At 41.7% G+C, this 21,238-nt stretch overlaps 1 protein-coding gene across 1 annotated transcript in view; it reads left to right on the forward strand.

Moving 5' to 3' along the window:
- Window positions 1–21,238, forward strand: part of MKX (mohawk homeobox) — a 47,893-nt gene that overhangs the window by 10,577 nt on the left and 16,078 nt on the right. Inside the window, exon 4 of the mRNA XM_074897965.1 lies at window positions 73–408. Within this exon, the coding sequence (XP_074754066.1) occupies window positions 73–408 (336 nt within the window). The remainder of the gene's footprint in view (window positions 1–72; window positions 409–21,238) is intronic.

Here is a 21,238-nt window from a genome sequence, read left to right on the forward strand (position 1 = left end):
CAAGAAGAGAAAGCCTCTTGTTAAATATTAGGTATTCAGTGTATTACTGTATCTTTGTTCTTTTATTTTCAGATGGAGAAAATCCTCCAAGAAATCATATGAATGAAGGGGGATATAACAAACCAGTTCATCACACTGTGATTAAAACTGAAAGTTCAGTAATAAAAACAGGAGTGAGACCAGAAACAAGTGCCAATGAGGATTACGTGTCACCCCCCAAATACAAAAGCAGCTTACTGAATCGTTACCTAAATGACTCATTGAGACATGTCATGGCTACTAATGCAGCTATGATGGAAAAAACAAGGCAAAGGAATCACTCTGGTTCATTTAGTTCCAATGAATTTGAGGAAGAATTGGTGTCTCCGTCATCATCAGAGACAGAAGGCAATTTTGTCTACCGGACAGGTAAGGGATTCTTTCTGCATCATTTCTAATACAACCAGCTTGGGTGGATGGTGTCACCTGGAATGAGTGTCACCTGATTGTGCATTTTATGAGTAGATCACTCCTGTGAGTGTCAATCTTCTCGTATGAGAGTGGATAACTCCGTCCACCCTTTCATTCACTGGAGAAATTCCATATGCAGTATTGAAGTTAAATGCTGTTATTGACTGCTGTGAGGCTGGTTTGCTTTTTGAACGGAGCTACAGGGCCGATTTTTGAAATGACACAGGATGGTTTTGGCAGCACTAAGGCAAGCGTAAAGAAGAGGACTCTTGAGCATTCTATTACAATAAGTGAGGACTAGAGGAGGACTGGAGTTCTCCATGGCCCCAGCTGGGAGGAAAAGGGCTTTGAAATTTCAAGGTAGTGGTCTGTGGCACTTCCATGAGCCACATGCTCCCCAGTGGAGTACACGTGAACACCTTCCTCTGTGGTGGAGCATCTTTTCTGTCCTCAGAGTGTCTCCTCCAGTGCGTGGCCCTGTGGTGCTCATGCATGTCTTAGAAAGGTTAGTTTAGACCAATGTCTACATCACTCTCCAGACACAGTGCATTGAGCTAAGGGGCCACAGACTTGGCCATTAAATATCTTAGCTTAATGGTTTTTTGAAGGGTTACACATAATTTATTATTTTAATCTTATAAATAAAAACAGAAAAGCATGATTTATATCATCGGCTTTGTTACCAGTCAGAGGAAGGCACATGGGACTGCCTGGTTCATGCCAGTAAATTGCTGTAAATCAGGACAAGATCAGGATTCGCTCAGGTCCCTGTGGGACAGGGAGTGCTAGAAGGCTCCTCTTGCGAAGCTTATTCTGTATTTCTTTGGGGATGTAAGGCAAAGGCTGTCCCCTTATCTTTGAAAAAGTGAAGTTTTGCATCCCAAACTCTGGAGGTCTCAACCAGTGGGGTTTCCACTCATCACAACAGCCCTTTGCATTGTCCTGGGGCCTTTTCTGGGGTGTTATTCTGCCCAAGAACCACCGTGCAGGCAGCATCACTTTTGGGATGCATATTGATGAAAAGTACTGGTGGGCTTTGCACTGAAGTTAATGCAGGTTTAGATGCTGTGCTTGGTTCCCCTTGGCTTCCTTGGCAGGCAGGTTTGGGTGCCCCTTGCCTTTGCAATTTCTCAAGTTTTCAGCCTTTACCCTCTCTTTTCTGGCACATTTCATGTGATTTTTTTTTGGTCCCTGTGGTGGAGCCACAAGGATTTCAGGAGGCTGAGTGCTCTTGTAGAGTTAGGAGGACATTGGTGTGTGCAGGTTGTCAGGGGATGACTGAGGGGGGAGTGGGCGCTCCATAGAGAAACGGGATCTTATGGGGAGCAAGAATAGTGCATGTACAGTGAATAAGTTTCAAAATTAAGTGTCTCTGTTCATTTAGCTTTTTTTTCAACATATCAAATGCATTTGGTCCACATTATGGGTGTATTGTCTGCCAAGTTTTATTTTTAAGTGAAAAGTTACTCAAGACCAGATGCAGCAGCTCAGATATGTAAACTTCTGTTTTCTGTACTTTTATACCATAACTTAAAAAAGGACACAATGACTTTTTAAAAATTGTAATAAATTTGCTACTGGATTAAGTTCTTCTTGCCAAGTTTCAAGCTGCACTGAAAAATATGGTCCTTAATGAGAAGGCTGAGACAGGCATACGGTAACTGTGTGCATTCACAAGCTGGGCTGGAATGACTAAAAACCAGTATATTTGTCCTTAAAGTTCATAACTGACATTCCTGGAACGCCTCTTGAGATCGTATGTAAGTCAGTTCTTAAATATCTTTGCTAACATTTTGAAGTGCTGTGCCTTTGATGAGAACACACCAGCAGCTCTCAGGATACAGATTTATTCTTTTTACACTTCCAGGCAAGCAGTAGTCTGCGGATAGAAAGAAAAAGATCATGTGCACACACTATATTATATGGTATACCCTTCCTATAATTGTGTGCACATTCAGGAAAAAATAGGTACAAATAGGCTTTTTTCAGCTACAAGGTTACAGTCCCATTAATGATTTTCTGTTGTTACTATGACATGCCGGAACTGAACCTTTCATGAACAAAGCAGATATCTTCAAGTTATTGTCCATTTCTGAAATCTATTTACAAACAGATGAAATTATCCAAATGATTGTTAGGTAGGAAGAGATAAATAAGGACATTTTATTTTTTATGTCTTTTCTCTGTAATTTGAGTATCTGGGATGGCAGTTCTCAGTGCAGTTGTGTAGCAGACCTGTATCTGTGTTCTCAAAAATAGCTGTAATCCCTTTTGGTGAAGCAAAACAACAGGGTATGGCTGACTACCACTCACACCTTCCTGAAAGCGGCAAGTGTGTTTTTAAGTGAGATGTCACCACTTACAAGGACCTCCCCGCTGCAATTTTTTGTTAAGTGAAACAGCTAATTTTAACACAAAGGGGTTGAAGCAGAATTGTGAGGTCTCTACTAGATGTTTTAGTTTATGAAGACATTCTGAGTAGTATTTTGAAAAAGCACAGAGTGAAAACTGATTGACATTTTACTTTTGAGAAACATTTGTCAAGGTTGCTGTGCTCCTACGAGCAGGCAGTCATTGGTGTTGAAGGAAATTCTTTATTGTGTCTCCCTGGAAAAGCAACTTTTTGTAGCAGATCATAAGTAGAAAGCTTACTCACGGTGTCTGGTTCATGTTCTGGATCCTGATTTCAGGTGTATTAGTGTGTCCGGAGTGACTTTGCTCACGCAGTGCCTGGGGTCAACGTGGCCATGTGCGTCTCAAGAGCCCGCGCCAAATTAACAGGGTACGAGTGCAGTGTCCGATGACAAAAACAAGAAATTGCAGTTTAAAGTTTATAAGGAAAACGGGTTGTACTGTTTCCCATTTCAGTCATTAACATGCTTATAAACGCGGTACCATATGCTACTTTAGCTTCATGCAACTGGGAAATTCCACATAAAGATCAAGGGCAGGCTATATAAAGGACTGTCAGGAGAGCGGCCTTGCTTTATACCTCTGCATGATTATTGTGAGCTCGTGGGAATCAGCTTTGGTGCTGGGGTAGGAGCAGCGATCCCGCACCGCTTCCCTCACAGGTGCTGCCTGCCCCGGCCACCCCATCCTGCTCCGGCTGCCCTGCCCGGGGAGCTGGGGAGCTGCCGCGGGGAGAATGGAGCAGCCGGGAAAGAGCGCAGCCGCACTCGGATGTGTCACATATGTAAGCGTTTCTGTCGTAAGCTGATATGCTTATGTGTATAACGTGACATACGCAAATGTGTTCACTTAAGGCAGAGAATTTCAGTTTGGATTAATCGTAGTGCAGGTATAATATATAAATATATATAATTGGTAAAATATGTGTCTTAAACTGACCACTGAAAGGCTTGGTCCAGTGTTTTTGTTTAGTTAAAAATCCATGTTGGAGAACAAGTTTTCATTAACTCCTTGGCATGCTGTCATTCACAGCAGGTTCTCTGTGTGACAGGAATAACTGAAACCAGATTTACCTATCTGTATTTGTTGTACAAACGCACGCAGAAACAACAGTCCAACTGCAAAAAGCACTCCAGAAATCTGTAAGGAAAAGAGCTAATAATGTTTATGGTGAGGCTGGATATAAATCTAAAGCAGGAATGTCAGTCTTTGGTTTATGGATCACTAAAATGCTGACTTTTTCTGTAATCACGCTGCACTGCTCTGTGAGTACCCTATCGTCAGTCACCTGCGGGAACAAAATGTTCTGCATTGTTATAGCACAAGGAAATGAAAAATCCCAACTTTCTGGGATATCGCTGTCTGGTGAGCTGCGTTTGGTGAATGAAAGCAAAAATTAAAATGAGAGAAAGAGAGAAGAAATGGCAGGACAGGGAATTTTCTAACTTTTTTCTGTAGGCAGATTTTCGTTGACTTCACTTTATATGTTACTTAGCACAGCAGAAAAACCAGAACAAATAAAAATAGTGAGGAAACTAAAGGCCTGGAAAGGAGGGTGGCTTTAAAAAGCTCTTGAATGACTGGTTGATTTTTGAAGATGTTTGATCTCTATTTTTAGACATTTATACTCAGGAGTGTGCTCTGTTTCTGATGTTTTCATTACTACTGCCTTTTACTTTCCTCTCACCTTCCTTTCTCTCTTTCACTGAGATCCTGCAAAGTTTGTGATTTATAAAGCACGATCCTGGGTTGTTTATTGCAGCACACTGAGTACCTCTGATGAGACTCTCAGCACACTGCAGGATCAGACCCACATTCATACAGAGCACTTAAATGTAAAGGTATAGCCATGCACATAAGTGCTATAGAAAGACACACACAAGCTGCAGAACAGTGCTGTGATTTTGTGTGGTCCTTGCCAACTTTTCCTCACAATTTAACTTTTTTAGAAATTAACATGTAATTTAAAAATGGGCTATAAAACTTAAAAGCATAATATGAACACAATGGAACCTGTTTTCAGAAATAACTCGAGGGACCCGCAAAAACCGCTAGTACAAGTAACTTTTTCAAGTTTGATCTAAACCGTGCTGGAGGCCTTGGGGATACTTTAAAATAAATGGTAATCTGGGAGAGCTGAAGGACGTCCTTGTTGTAGATCCTAATGTCATCCAGAAGTGAAATGGAAAAGGGGAATGTCGAGTACAGTATTAAATGCACACAGCAGCGTAACTGCAATTTGAAGGTTACACAGTTAAGATCATATTTCTGCAGGAATTTTATTATTACATGACCTGATTCGTCAACACTGAAATAGCATGGAATTGAGAATTGAGGAGAGGATTGCATTTAATTTGCTATTATGTTGTTTTTTCTAAAGAAAGATTAAAAGGAAATGGCTTTACTACAGGGACAGTGTCAGGTTTAATATACCAGATGTGATAGCCCAAACTTGAGAATTTTAAAGATCCTGCCTGCTCCCTGCTAGTTAAGTTGGTTGTTCACTTTTGCATTTCTTAGTTTGAACAGCAAAAATCAAATAAGCAGTTTTTAAATTCCCTTTAGTTTCTCGCTTTCTTAGTATTTGAGCTGCAAGGGGAATGGGTCAGGTTTATTTCTACATGACCCTGGAAAACAGTGCTTCATCAAAATTGAATCTTTTTTGTGGAAAGCTGGCAGTTTTAACCTCTCTCTGGTGGGGGAGCGGAGGAAGAGTGTGCTGGGTGGGCTGGGAGCATGGACAGTGCTGGGGGCAGAGCACCCTCCCAAAAGCCTGGGCACCCAGGGGCTGCCAGTGGGTGGGGTAGAGCTTTGTCTGGAGCCAGCCTGCCAGGAGGGGAAGAGGCCCTCATGGCAGTTACCTCTTCTGAGCCATTTCCCTCCCCACCCTGCTTTTAATGGTAAGTTTTGTGGGAGAAGAGAATACTTGTTTTCTCACAGGTCCTGGGTGCAAACACTGTGCATCCTTATTTTATTTTATTTTTTTTTTTCAGATGGACATTTATGTTTGTTGAGTTTATGAATGTTTTGGGTGGCTTTTTTTTTTTTTTTTTTTTTTTGTAGTAACCCAAAAAAAGGATTCTGAAGATTGGGCTATGTGTGGGTCAGAAGTGCTTCCAACAGCAGCATATTCATGGATATAATTTGGGTATAATTGCTGTGGAGACCTCACGGAGCAGAGAAGGTGCATATGCATCTCTGCTGATTTTGCTTCTGTTGATGTCATGGCAAATTTTCCCCATACTTAAGTAAAAACTAGCTTGAGTCAGTTGTTTGGCTGCAGAGAATTTTCTTCAAGTCAGCTTGATTCAGAGCAGCACGTCTCAGGACTCCTGACAGCTTTATCATCACAGAGGATGGGATGTTCTTGCATTAATGATTTGAAATGGAAAAGACATCTGACCAAAAAATCAGGAGAGACCAAAAAAATGAGGGCATCAGCCATGTTTCCGTGACCACAGGTTGCTGCTGCCTGTGCTGGTACAGCAGCCTGCCTCTGTTTCTCCAAGACCATTAAAATTTTCCCAATGCAAATATTCACAGCAACGGCCAAAAAAGCAGCAGACCCCTGCACTTGCCCAAGACCTCTCTCAGACACAGCAGGAAAAATGTATGGTGCTGTCACCAACCGCTAACAACTATATATTTTAATACTCCTCTTTAGAGTTAGCCAATGCTCCAGGCCTCAGCAACGGCTGTTCCCTGGCAAGCCTTGGGCCTCATTCATTTAGCAAAGGTGTGTGTTCAAAGAGAAAGAAATATTTATCCCCATTTTCCCATTGTTCAAAATGTCTTCAGAATTATGCTTGGTCTTAAAACCTGGGGCCAGCCCAAATGTGAATGTTTCAGGAAATTATGTGCATGGAAAAGCACATGATCATAAATCAGACTGTTTTCCAGTTTTAGCTGTAGACTGCATGGCTAGTAATGAATATAATAGGGAAATTAGTAAGAAAATTAGCAGTTAATTTAAGGAGTATTTAAAGAGTGTGTGAAACTACAGCTTGGGAAAACTGATTTAGTGAAATGGATGTGATTCCTTCTCCCTTAACACTGCCTGAGCAGGATTTTCCCCAGTAGCCAAATTTCTGTGCAGATCACTTACAGCAGAAACATCAGGCTTCCATGCTGCCTTGCAGTGTGTCAGCTGGTGTGGCTTTTGCACCGATTCAGGGTATCCTCAGCCTTGCAAATGCCAGCTGGCTGCAGCCACTGCCACTGTGAGCGGTTGCATGCCTTGCGAAAGGAAGCACTACTCAAACGAGGAGGGCAGAGGAGGGTTCAGGGCAGAATTAACGAGATGAGAGAATGGGGAAATGCACCACCTGGAGCGGAGCAGCAGAAAGCGCTGGGCACTGCAGCCCTGGTGTAGCAGCCAGGGACGAAGTGGTGCAGCATCGGGCAGGAGTGTGGTTTTGTGTGCCGTGGATCGTCCCTGTAGCCTGGCCACCCTGTGCTGCGTTGACATGCAAGCAGAGGAACCCTGCCACAGCAGCTTTCCCCTGATACGCATCTGGGGGCATGAAGGAGGGTATGTCTGCTCTCTCCTCTACCCAGGAAACCTGGCTGCAAAACGTGATTATCAGCTGTTTGTGCCGAAGAGGGGATGCATGCCAATGAACATGAAAAATCCGGCACGATTTTAAACATGAAAGAGAGAAAAAGAGGAACAAAACACAAGAGTGTTTGCAAAGATAGGAACATAAAGACATGTGCTGTCACCCCATCAGAAATAGCTTTGAAATCACACACTTAACTTTATACATCACTGATTGGAAAGTGCTTTTGAGTGCAAAGGCATGGCTGGAGGCAGATCACCCCAGTGTTGGCTTAGAAGCAAGACTTGTGCAGTCTCCGATGCCAAAATGTGCCCGTTGTGCTCCTTGGGGCTCACATGGGTTTCCAGCTGGCTCTGCCCCTGCACCAAGACATCTGCCTGTGGCACCTGCATGGAAAAGAAAGAGAAATTACAAGGACAAAACCCTTCCTTTTTGCCCAGTGAATGACTTCTACATGTGAAATCTATCATCTCCTTCACCAGTAACCGCTGTCTCCGGTGACACTTATTAACACACTAATCTATATGCAGTGAAGCAAAGTGTGACCAGGAGGGGATGAGTGCAGGGAAGTCAGGTGCAGGTGGGACCGGGTAGAAACAGGAGGGGGATGAAGGCTGAGCTTTTCACATTCTGGGGCAGTAAATTTAAAGGAATGGCGAGCCCATAAAAATTTGACTTGTTTCTGGAAAAACATCTGAACTGAAACTTCATACCTGGTGTGGGGTTCCTGCATGTCCCAGCCTCCTTCCGCTTCTGGGGAGAAATAATGCAACTTTGGGTAACGTCCTGGTAGAGTCTGCTTATAATGCGGACTGTCCCCTGTGCAGTGTTACAGTGCTGCTGTTCATGTTGCTGTAGTTAAGGCTGTATCTGTGTTTCCATTAGAACCCTTTTAATCCGCAAATTTATGACCCAGCTGTAAAAATTCAGTCCAGACTGAAACTTGGCATGGGCAGTGTTCATTCTCCCATCTGTGGAAGGGATTTAGGCAGGTACATCCCAGTAATAACCATCCGAGTTAGGCTTGTAAATTTGGAGAATGATGACTGCTGAACAGAACTGTGAGTTTCTCAGTAGTCCTGGAGTTTGAAATATTTTATGTCTGTGGTGAGACTAGTGAAAAGCAGCTTGTTTTTATTCAGTCATATAGCTGTAAATAAAGAAAATGTTTTGTGTTTTTCTGCATTTGCTTACATGCACAAGCACATGCATTTTCCTTACCATGGCAATATTTTGATGTGCATAGCAAATACTTGAAACTCTGCAGGGTCTTGCTCCAAAGCAGGGTTTGATCACTCCTAGGTAGCATAAGAAATTGTATTCACGCTGGTGTGAACGGTAGAATTTATCTATTGATCATAATAGAAAAAAATAGGGAAATAAAAAGACCAGATTGTTTTCTTTTGACTGCGATTTTGGATTGAATTCTTCTTAAAATATCTTCAAAAGTGATTCAGTATTGAGCTGCAAAATTATTCACCATCACTTCCTCTCATTTTAATTTTCTTTTCTAAAAAGTTACACACTGAACGTGCCTGACCAGATAGACTAGTAATCTTATCTGATCCAGCAAATCCTATTTCCCTTTGCAGGTTTGTGGGTTTTGAAAGCAATTCTGTAACTTAAAAAAACCCTCATTTATGTGTTTAACTGAAATTTTTTAGGTCATTTGTCCATAATGTGAATACCAGAAACATAATGATGAAAGCAGTTTAGCGAGACCAGACTTCTGATCTTCCATGTGTATTCACAGAGAAGCTTTCGGGAGGGTTTTGGCAGAATTTGAGAAGTGGATTGAAGGGGGAACTTGCAATCTCTACGTGGGCTAACATTAGGCTGTGGATGAGTTTATACCCAACCACTTGGAAAACTCCTTGACTGTATTCAGAAAATGTTGGGAAATTGTGGGTATTGTTTGTGTATGAGATTTTTGCCATCCTGATGGAGGAAGGGTTGTGCTCATAAAGACACCTGTTCTGGAAAAATGTCCCTTCATCTGTAAAGTTCAATTTCTAATTTCTAGTTATCCAGAAACAGAGAAGAAGAGTAGGATTCTGTTTTATTTAATCTACTTCACTCCAAACTTTAAAAATTTGGTATGAGATACAAGGGGTAGATGTGGAAATTATCAGTGATTACTAAAGTCCATTTGAGGTCTTTTATGCTTTGTGGCATTAAATTGGTATCAGCCACTTTAGTTCTGTTAAAGGAGAAATATGTCCTAACAGCCAAAGCAGACAGAAGGTTTGTGTAATATAAGGGAGTTTTATGTGAGGTGCAAAAAAAGGAGCAGGAGTTTAAAGCAGGAAAGTAAGTTGGATAGGTAAACTACATTGTAGAAAATCTGGAAAAAGTAAAACCAATTCAAACAGAAAGAGATCAGATAAGCAGCTAGAGCTGGAACAACTGAAAAGAAATGCACAAAAATAGGTAAAGCAAAATTCCAACGAGCCATGAAATGTGTTTTCCTTAATTTTTCACAGTGGCCTTGAAATCTGATGTTGGAGACTCTATCTCTGTTCTCTCACAGATGGCCAGAAGTTGAGGTTATGATGACCAGATCATTTGGTATGGCACTGACATTTCAAGTTAGCAGGGATTGCCAAGACTCTCAGTTATGACACTAAAATATACCGCTATTTCTAGGGCCAATTTTCAGTCCCTCCCTCATGCCTCCACATTGATTTAGGCAACAGATGCATGAAAAGCAAAGCAACATTCAAAATAATCCCTTAGCTGAAGCTGGGGGAAGGCTGGCTAGTGGGCTGTAGCCAAAATTCCTTAAATGTTACAATGTTTTACATTTCTAAATGTAAAAACTTTCTTTCCAATGTGAGGTACCAGCCAAATGTCTTAGTTACGGTATCTCAGAGTGAAAACTGGCATATGGCCTTGTGGTCATTGGTGGGTACTGACAGATTTACACCGTTGAAGATCAAGTTAAATGTTGTCGGTTTCTCCATCTCTCCTTTACTTTGTCAGGCTTTTTTTCTCTCAGTTACTATTTGTCAACTTAAATCCAGTTTGCTGGAAAAATGAAGGCTCTTCACGACCTGGCTCTTCAGGACCGAATTGCCTCAAATTCTTTCTGCTAGCCAAGGTATTTTGTAATGCATTGCAAAACAGCAGCAGGATTGCTCTCCTTGCACTAGATGTACTTTGTGGGCTAGACGCTGTGGGCAGTTTTAATGAGATCTTGGTGTGCTGGAGAATTTGCCTCGACCATTGACTTCAGGGAGACTTTTCCTCCCAGGTCCCTGCTCTTCTAATCGCTATTCCCACCCCAAGGAGCAGGGTCTGACTTTGCCCTGTTGTGGGCTAAGCCGTGCAGGGCCTGGACCAGCGGCTGCTCACGGAGCAGGTCCTGGACCTGGTGTGCAAATTAAACGGTCTGCTCCTGACTATTGATGGCAGCTTTGCACAGGAGGAATGGTGGATTGCCTATTACACAGACACACTAAAATTCATTGGCCTGCTTTTCTCTCTCATATTGTTTAGCTGGTGTAGCTGTTGGTTACTGAATCACTAACTTGTTTTCCCGGGATCATCTTCAAATAGGAGCTTCCTGCAGAAGGCAATGGTCTTTGTTCCTTTATCAGGGAAATCTCAGGGTGGCCACAGCACTGTTTGTGCTGGCAGTGGAAGGGCCCACTGCAGCCTGTGATACTAATGTAGGCTGGGGGAGCATGGGTGCTGGATGAAGCCTGCACCCTTCCCTCTCTGCAGTATCGGAATTGCAGTTGTTACGAGCTTCCTAATTATTGAATCTCAGTAGTACTGCATGTTTAGAGACGCTTTTTGAAGCAGGGAGAACCCAAGAAAGCTGCCCTGCTCTGGCCAGCTCCAGAGACGGTAGTGGTGTTTGTAAACCGTACAGTCCTTCATGTATATAAATACACACACACACACATATATTTCCTCAGCGCTCTATTACGATGATGGTATCTGTGGAATTCAAGCCTGCTGCCTTGCTTTTTGCTGATCTTTCTCCTTCAGCTCAGAGATATGCAGTAGTTCACTATGGCAAAGACAGAGGAAAAGAGGCTCCCAACTGGATTATCCACAAGTAGTGAGATATTTCCCTTTCAAATACCACACCTCACTGAGGTGCTTATTCCAGCTTGCCCAGCAAAGCCCAAGATCCTATTCATGGAGGACAGCAGAAAAGACAAAGCTGACCTGCAGGTATTGATCCCAGTGATCATTTGGTTTATGCAAAGGCCTTTTTTTTTCTGGCTAAACCAAAGTAAAGAAGTGTTTATTTAAACATCTTCAATGAATAGAAATGGCATGCATCTTTATAAGCCTGTTTTCGTTTTAGTATTGTCTCCCAGCATTTCTGCTGCTGTTTTCAGTCCTTGTCTAATGAGACTGTGAATGATAATAATTTCTCCTGGCTGCAAGTGCACTTAAGCATTAATGTCTGTTCGTTACATTTGCCATGGATCTATATAGGGAAAAGGTCATTAATATTTCTCAGTCCTCTATACCTCATTCAACTCACAGATTGATATCCCTGATTCTCTGCCCTCTTATTTCAAAAGGGACTAATAATTACATCTGATGTCCGACTCAAAGTGCCTTTAGCTTCACCTGATAACCAATGGACAGGCACTCAGATATTTATAAACCAAGGCTTTGGAAGTGCTTTGTGGTGGACCAAGCAAAAATCCAGTGCACCAAGGTCTGGTCTGGTTTTTGAGTGTTTTGGCCTCAAAGCACGCTACATGGTTCGACACACAATGTTCATGTGTTTTCAAAGCTTTCCAAACTTCATTTGGTGAACTCCAGCTGCTTTCAGTGGGATCTTTGCTCACAGATCAAAGACTGTGACCCTCGGAGAATGTAAGTGCTCATATTTGGGTACTGCTCTTCCTTCATTCCTTGAACAAAATAGGAAAAATAAAAGCTATATGCAGTGCCACAGTACTGCTGCACTTGCTGAGGTTTGAGGAACTCTGTCATCTCTCTGTGGGTTTTGTGGCTGCTTGGAGACATCCCTTCTCTGCCCAGAGCAGCAGCAGCACCCAGCCCAATGTGAGCCCACCAAAACCCTTTCCTGACTCGTGGCTGCGTCCTCTTTCCATCCCATCTCGACAGCCTCCAGGCAGCAGCTCCATGCTCCCCACAGTACCAAAAATCCTTTAATGGGGGGCTGTGGGACATGGGTCTGCCTGGGCAAACTTTTCATGAGCCACCAGCTCCTGCCCACCTTTGCCCATGGAGAGCCTGTGTCCCACCTCACAAGACATCCTGTGTATGAAAAACCAGCCTGTGGCCCTGACTGGGAACAGTTCTCAGCAAAAAGCCAGGTCTGGGTGAGCTGGGTGAAGGGCAGCAGAGGAGGGTTGGAGCAAGGTGTCTGAAGGGAGTAGTGGAGGGAGGTGGGTTTGCGCTGCCCCTCAGGGTGCGAGGGATGTGCGGGCCGTAGGTTATCTGGTAGCAGGGCTCACCTTCATCATTGGTGAGCTCTGCTCCAACCAAGGATTTTGCTCCCTTGGCCCCTGCCTATCTTTACAGCTGGATTATGGGTTTAGGAAAGTCAAATGCCCTGAGATCACAGATACAGGGTAACTGTTGATAGAGGAGAGGAGGGGGAGAAAATCAACAAATTCCTGTGATATATTGTATGTCATCTGTACGTGACACTCCGAGACCTTCAAATGCTTAAACTAGAGACCTAAATATAATTTAGTTAGTAAAAATATACCTTAGTTATAATAAAATGATAATAGTGGAACTTGGCAACAGAGCAGCTAATAAATACTACACTTTTGAAATGTGCCTGGGATCCAAGTACATACTCTTTTACTGTGTAGTTAAAGCATGTGGCAGGACATGCTAGACCAAGATTTTCTTTTTGTCTTTCCAGTGGAAAACTAAAGTTCTTTGTTTAAGTGAAGCCCGTTGGGAATTTTTCTTAAGTAAAACAAGGAGCTAAAGAATTCCATCCCCTTGTGCCAACTTTTTTTCCTCCTTCAAGCCAAATTATCGATTAATGGGGCATTAAATATCAAATACTGCCTAGTTATATTCATAACCTTTTTTGTTTAGGTTCCATCAATACTTTCTCATTGGTGCTTCAAACAAAGATGAATTAAAAGATGAGATACTTTATTGTGAAAATACTATCCCTTCTAAACCTGTTTGACCTTATAAAAATAAAGGTCAGTAATCTGAAAGTCATTAAATTTGCATGCTTAACCCTATTTCTGATTTTATAAAAGAAAAAAATATCTATACTCCTTTAAGATCTTCTTCCTCTTGAGCTTCATTCTTTGCCTTCCTCATTAGCTGTCTCCTTTTCGGTACCCTATCGTTTTGCCAGCAGAGCAGCCAAGTGAATGCTTGACCATATTTTTGTCTGGCTGTAGCGAAACCGTGATCTGACAATAGAATACTTTTCTCTGGGTTTTCCTTCTTCCCCCGGGGAACCATACTTCAAGGGCAACCTGCTTGTCCAGCATATGAACATGTGGAAAATCCACTGCTATGCACTAATGATTTTCAGATGGGCAATTGTTGCTGAAAATCATCCCAAGAGCAGCAGCTTCTCCACTGTAGCACCTAACCACTTTGGGATCGCATTGCTTGTAGCTGATCTGGGATAAACCCTTTGCATTTATGTATAGGGTGGTGACATTTGCTGCATCACACATATGTAGTAACAAAATTTAGGGGGAAAGGAGGTGAAAGTTACAGTTGTGGTTCTTTTTTTGGCCATTGCAATGTGCATCAAAATCTGACACTTATTTTAGCTTGAAAGTATAAATGTAGGAAAAAATCGAGCTATGCCAAAGGTCCACAACAGCAAGGGAGAAGCACCCTAAATATTGTCCACAAATGAATCGCTTTCAGACTTTTGTTTAAAATATTTACAAGGCGACTTGTCACATGCTGGGAGAGAGAAGAATGAGTTTTAAATTTTAAATCTTTTCTATTACTGTTCTTCTCAGAATGTGCATTCTTTTTAAACAACTTTCACTTTTAATCTGTAATTAAAGCCAAAGTTTTCTTTTAATTTTAAAAGCTTGTCCTTGGACTAAAATAACATGGAACATTTTTAAACATTGATCCAAGCTGCTGTAGATACATTTTATTTAAACCACAGAGCCTGCAGTTGGATTCCTTGCTTTGCCAGATCGGCTACGGACTGTAAGTGTGGCAGTAATGACTGTGGAGTCCTGGATGCTGACTACCAGCGAGGAGGGTTGTTTTTCTGGAGTTGTTCCTCCCTTTGGGCCCTATTCATGAATGACTTAATCTCTGTGTATGATCAAATGTCGTGCAAGTTACTGTGCACAGAAGAATCAAGGAATGCTTCTCTTCCCCTTGTTCCTTACATGGAATTGCTGTGCCTGCCCGGCAAGCAGTTGGAGAGCGGTAAGGGGTGGGAAGCAAGCAGCAGCAAAAACACACACGAAAAACCACCAGAAGCAATATAAAAAGAGTGAGACAAAGAAAACAAAGAAAATTTTGAAAGATTGGGTGTGCAAGTTGGATTGGGCCGTACATAGCCAGTTCTAGTTTGTCCAGACAGCACCAGCTGGAGGGGAGCCGGGCTTTTGACTTGAGGGTGTTAAGGGGGCAATACATTCACCATGAAAAGCAAAAGTGTTCACCAGTGTTTTCTCTGGAGCGTTGACCATAAAGATGATTTCTAGTGCATGTTTCTATTAGCTTGTTTCATCTTGGAAAGCAAGCATTTACTGTTTTGATGGGCAGGTCTCAAGAAGTTCAGGGAATCAATGCTTCTTAGTCTTTTTATCCTCGACCTAATTGCTTGTGTGGTGTAATTCTGTCCTTTCACAGGATGTTAAACCACTTCGCTTGAAGCCAAGACGGAGATTATCATTAATTGTGATATTAATTACATGATTCATGCCATACAAGGAATTTTTCTTGTGATGTTTTGGTATTTTCTTAGAGATCCAGCAGAATTGATGAAGTGGTGCATAACTGTCTCCATATTTATACAGAACTCTTCCTTAGTCTTTTAAGTTTCAGTAAAGGTTTCGCTTATGTTAGGTGCTGTTCTCAGTTAAGAGAGAAGAAAGGATTTACACTATCTACGTTGTTTTTCTCATCACCAACACCCTGTGACCACTGCACAAAATTCTATCTGTCTCTCCCATGCCCTGGTGTGGGGACAGATTGCTATAGCAGGACTCCTACACCAAACAGTGACTGGTTGCAAATGGGGAATAGCTTGACTCAGGCACTGAACTCCTCCAGCTGTCAGTGGGAGCTGCACTTGTTTGTCTGGGACAGTGACTGGAATAGTCGTTTAGCTTTTTTGGAGAAACTTTCAATCCCTTTCGTACTGTCAATTGACTTAAAAGATGTACCTCGCTTTTCAGGTAGGTTATGGCTGGAGTATCATTTTAGCACTAGGAGGCAAAAGATAGAAGAAAGGACAGGGAGTGAAGGGAAAAAGGAAAACTCATAGCCAAGAAATAAATACGGGTGGGAAAATAAAGAACAGAAACTTTTGGAAGGTTGTAAAGAGAGGAGAGTGCTGGGAGAGAACAGGGAGAGGGAAGGATTGAGGACAAGAAGTGTTGGAACAACTGAGGACAGAATTGAGGACAAGAACAAAAAGAAAGAGGAAAGGAGAGAGTGATAGAGGGGAAGGAAGAGGAAAGAAAAGAGATCAAAGGGATGAAGGTAAGAGAAAATACTGAGGAAACAGATACGATGGAAATACTGCTAGGAATCTGCAGTGTAATGGGGAAGGGCTCTAGAATAAATTAGAGAAGCATAGGAGATAGCATTTTTCACAGTCCAAAATTAGAAGTTTGACATTTTCCTTTTCAAAGTGTTTGAGAAATGAGGGTAGATAAGCATCCAAGATACTGCCACTCTTCTTGGAAGGCACCTTTGAATCTAATTACTATGTCTTGGCATTTTTTTCCATGCTACACAGGCTAAGAGCAAATACACTCCCAGAAAAGGGTATGACCTTGCTTAGAATACAAAACAAATTAATGCAAACTGCTGCTCATAACTCAGGCAAAAACCAGAATTTAGTCTGGGACTGAGAGATACTCTAGTTCTGGTGGCAGTGGTGGTAGTGGCGGGGATGTCTGTTCATGTCGGGTGTATGGTTATTAATTTCCCAGTTTCTTGGTGAAGTCACAATCCTTGACTAAGCTGGACACAAAAGTATAGAAAATTTTTCATACTCTGTCTTAATTATAGCCAGCCGGACTCTGGTGAATCCCACCAAGACCTGTTTTGAAAACTGTAACTAGTTTTCAGGCTACTGTAAGACAGTTTGGCCAAGTGTGGAGGCTTCTCTGACCCAGTATTCCTGAAAGTTTGGTCTTCTCCCAGGTCTACTCCTTTCTGTAAATTTTTCAGATCAGATACTCTATTGGAAAATTTTTCAAGTCATCACCTGTAAGCTGCAGGCAGAATATCTTCTTAACCTATTGCACAGTTGGCTGAGGGCAATGTCTTTGTGCTCCTCTGAGATGAGCATCGGTCAGTAGCATAGAAAGGGCATCACCCAGGATGGACTGATAGTTTGATCCTGAATGGCAAATCATGCATTCCTGTATAGTTCACGATATATATGAACATACAACATGTCATGCCAGATCAGATTATACCTATAATTTTCAAGTTCAACAAAAGGTTTTGTTTCTTTTTCTCCAATCATTTTTTAAAGAAACAGAATTTATCTGAATTAAAAACATGATTGGTGATGACGAGTGGGTGGTTCTGTTTACCCTGCCATATTATATAGTACCACTTTTACTCCTTGTTTGGATAGCAGTCACAAGACCCAGATATCAAGCTGTGAAAGTATTTTTCTTGCAGCAGCCTTTCTGTTTTTGGCAGGCAGTGGCTTTGGAGATGCCTAGCATTTTGTCATGTGATTGGACTGCTGATGAGGTTTCTGTGCTGCCTCATTTTCCTGGATTCCATCTGAATTAACTCTTCTTTGGGTCACGATCATTAGCACACTTCTGAATGAGTAGAGCTTTGAATCATAGTGTAATAAGCTCCTAATACTTAGTCTCTGTAAGGAAACAGCCCGTAAAAAAGGAATTTGCTGCATTTGTTCCATGTGACAGAAATCTGTTTTCTGTACCTCCAGCTGTCCACATCGAAAACACATTCCTTCTTCACAGTAATATTCCTTCCTGAAGCAAGGGAAAATGAGGGGAAATGACTAGTATGTAATCGTTCCATCTAAAAACTTTCAGCTTAGTCTTGTAAACACATAAACTAGTTCTTTGTAAACAAACGTCTTAATTTTCTTTAAGTATTTAGATGTCAAAGCTAGAGAAGCTGGATATGTCAAACACATATGGTTCCTATTGCATCAGAGGCTTTCTTAATTTTGGTATTCTAATTGAAAAGACATTTTTGAAAGCATGCTAACTTTACAGAAACTAATCTATCTGACTCTGTTGGGTCTAGGTTTTATTCTTCCATCTATCACCACACTCTGGAAACATTTTTGACTTTAAATGTACAGCGGTAATAATATCCCTCATGGACTTTGAATTGCCCTCAATACTTCCAGTGCTTTATGTGAAAGCATGGTTTGGGGTAGTTGATGTTGGGGAACTGACAGGGCTTAAAGGGGAGAGAATTAGCAAGAGACATCAGGGAAGGAATGGGAGTAAGGACTATAATTTCTTTGTAAGTTTTTGCCTTATCCCTGTATAATTTATAGCACAAAATGCCCTAGGCTAAGTAGTATCTTTAACTGGACAAAATTTCTATCCACATCAGAGACATACTGCAGGTCTGCTTTAAAATATAAGCTATTTTATAAATGTCACGGAACAACTACCTGCCTTGGATAAAGCAAAATTTCAGTTTGGCGTCCAATATGTATTCATTTTTCCTCCTACAAATAATAGGCAGAAAACTATTAAGTTACATTTGAAATAGAAAACACATTTGTATCTCAGGCACTGCCGTTAGGTTTTCTGCTAATGTGGGCTTTACCTGCAGGTGCATGCTCTGCAGAGAGCTGAGCAGTACACACGTGCTCGCAGGTTGCGATGGGGTGGGGTGTCTTGTAGAGCAGAGTTAGAGCCCCCTCTCCAGCAGCACCCTGAGCACTTTGCAGCACAGGTGCTGGGCTCTGACCTGCTGTAGTGCGTGCACCAGATGTGCCACTGGCTTTCGTCTGAATTCTGTGTAAATCCACCTTTCCCAAGCATACAGAATATTTAACAATAAAATACCTTTTTGTAATCCACTAACCTCTAAAATATAAAGTCCACAAAGGTCATAGAGGTAAATTTATTTATTAAATGGAAATACTTGGGTCCAAAAAACATTATGAATCATTTTGGTGTTTTAAGTTCAGGATGCAGAGTAAATTATTCCAAAAATAATGGTAGCCAAATGTCATTCCCTCCAAACGTTTGTGTAATATCTATTTATCTGTGGGCAGATGACTGCTATGTATAATCAGAGGCAGACTTTTGTCAAATTGAGACTAAGTAAACACAGCTGAACACAAGCAAGTTGGACTACAACTTTTTCTGAGTTTTGCCAGCACTGTTATGACCTTGAAAATGAGCGTTTCTTCAGAGCAATCTGCTTTCAATATGGAAGAATTTTTAGTGTTTCAGATTAAGAAGTGTTGATTGGAAATTTGTTCTATTTAATTTTTTTTTTCCAAATAAATTAAAAGTGTGTATTTGTCCAAAGGAGGGCATCCTTTCTGCTGCTTAGAAAGTAAGAATGTTTTATAAAGGAATGTTTCTTACATACATCTTTAAGAACAAGAACAACAATTAGAGAAAGAGCTGTAGACTCATCTGAAGCTTCATTATGTAACCAGAGAAAATTTTCTACCATTTCCTTGAAATAGAAATGCTTTTTTTTTAATGTACTGTGCAAGTAAACGTAGTATTTAGAGATTAGATTTTAAACCACTACATATCTAGATACTGTTTTCATGATCCTTGAAAAAGTAGTACTTCTATTTATAAATTTTGCCCATTTTTCTAAAACATAGTCTACTATTACACATTTTCTACAGATCCTGTTTTTCTCTGAGACACAAAAATAAACAAGTCTGATTTTCTTGACAAACAGGAGTACAATTTAAACCTTAGATTTACTATGCAAATTTTCTGCTCTTACATCACTAATCATTTGTACAGAAAACATTTTGCTTTCTTGATTTTAAAGGCCACAATATTTGGAGTCTCAAGGAGACTTTGGACAGAAGTCAGATAGGAGTCTTGCTCAAAAATTTGTCTTCCAGTAATTACAGCAAGTGAGTCTCATCCATTGCCAGTATCTCTGTTTCAAGGCACTTATTTTGAACGGATATTTTTTAATTTTAAGTGCTGTGTATAAACCAGCTTATACACCAAATTCAGGCGTAGGACACGTGCACAGCATTGTGGCCAGGGGAAACTCTCCCAAAGTCTTTGTACCTCATATCCACAAGTCATACTTCCCAGTCTGCCTTTTTGGGGCAGCAATTACCATTTTCAAATTTCTAACAAATTCTTATGGCAACAACAGTTTAATGCCAGCAGCCAAGTATACACAGCATCTTGTATTTGATGGGTTGCTACAGTATGGCTTTGACTTTTCAAGCCAAGTACCATCCCAGCAGGTAGTCTTGGAATGTTTTGAAGGAACTGCAGCAAAAGTCTCTTTTTGCTTCAGTTTTCTCTTGCCCTGTCATAGTAGTAAAAGAAAAATGAGGATGCAGTTTGAAATGGGGAGCAGGGAGAAGAGGAGGAAGATGGCAGAAAAGAGGACAACATGACTGAAAATCTATTTAAATTGAGAATTGCAAACAGTGGATGGGCCTGTACATTCATACATATTCCTATACTTTGTTCTCTGTACCGAAACACAGATTTTAAAAACAAAGAAGGAGATGCTGCTTCCAGACCTGGCTGAGCAATGCGGCTTCTTAACATTAACCAGAATCATCTGGAAAAGGCCTTGATGACAGGGGTTTTAGACACTTTGTTGTTTCCTCTGGGCAGCTCCTCCTTGGGGACTAAGGGTACAGACACTCATGGTGTCGGCATCCTGGCTCTTATTCTGGGATTTCTGCTTCACCACAAAGGCTAATGAGGCTTGTAAAAATAAAAATAAAACCAGAATGTGCCAGCTGCCATCTAAGCCCACGAACTGGGCCTCTGGGTGTTTGGAGGTTGCAAGGCAGGTACTAATTGCAAAGCTTAGCACCATGAGGCAGAACTTGCCTTCAGTTACAACAGCTTGCAGCAGCAGCTGGCTGGGTTTGAGGTGCAAGAGGAAGGGGAGAGCCTCACTGTGGATGGGGCTGTGGGTGGTCAGCAGCTTTCAGGGTGTGTTGAGCAGCCCTCAAGATACTCCTACCTGAGATGATAGTTGCCTAGGAAGTGCTCTCAGGAAAGTATTAAAAAAAGGTATGCTCAACCTTGAGTTGCATTTGGTCTTGGTGGTACATGCCCACACTAGTCGAGTTCTGCCTGCAGGCTGTGTGAGCCACTCTCTCAGGTGCTCTGAGGGGCTGGTTTTGCCAACACCTTTCTAGTTTGTTCATCTGAAATAAAACAGTTGATGACAGCCAACTAGGTAGGTTGTGTGTTTTGTGTGCCCTGGTGAATCTGTACCCTCAAATACAATGTTTGCTGGTGGTGCATGGTCTGTTTGCCTCGTATTGCAGAAGGAGGGTGGGGAGGTGTGCTGCGTTTGTGTGGCAGGGCTTTTTGGTAGCAGGGGAGGGGGCTACAGCAGTGGCCCCCTGTGAGAAGCTTCTTGAAGTTCCCCTCGCTCCAAGTCAGACCTGCCTCTGGCCAAGACTGAGCCAGTTAGTGACAGTGGCTGCA

Source organism: Athene noctua, chromosome 2 (genome assembly GCF_965140245.1).
Source record: "Athene noctua chromosome 2, bAthNoc1.hap1.1, whole genome shotgun sequence".
Lineage (NCBI taxonomy): Eukaryota > Metazoa > Chordata > Aves > Strigiformes > Strigidae > Athene > Athene noctua.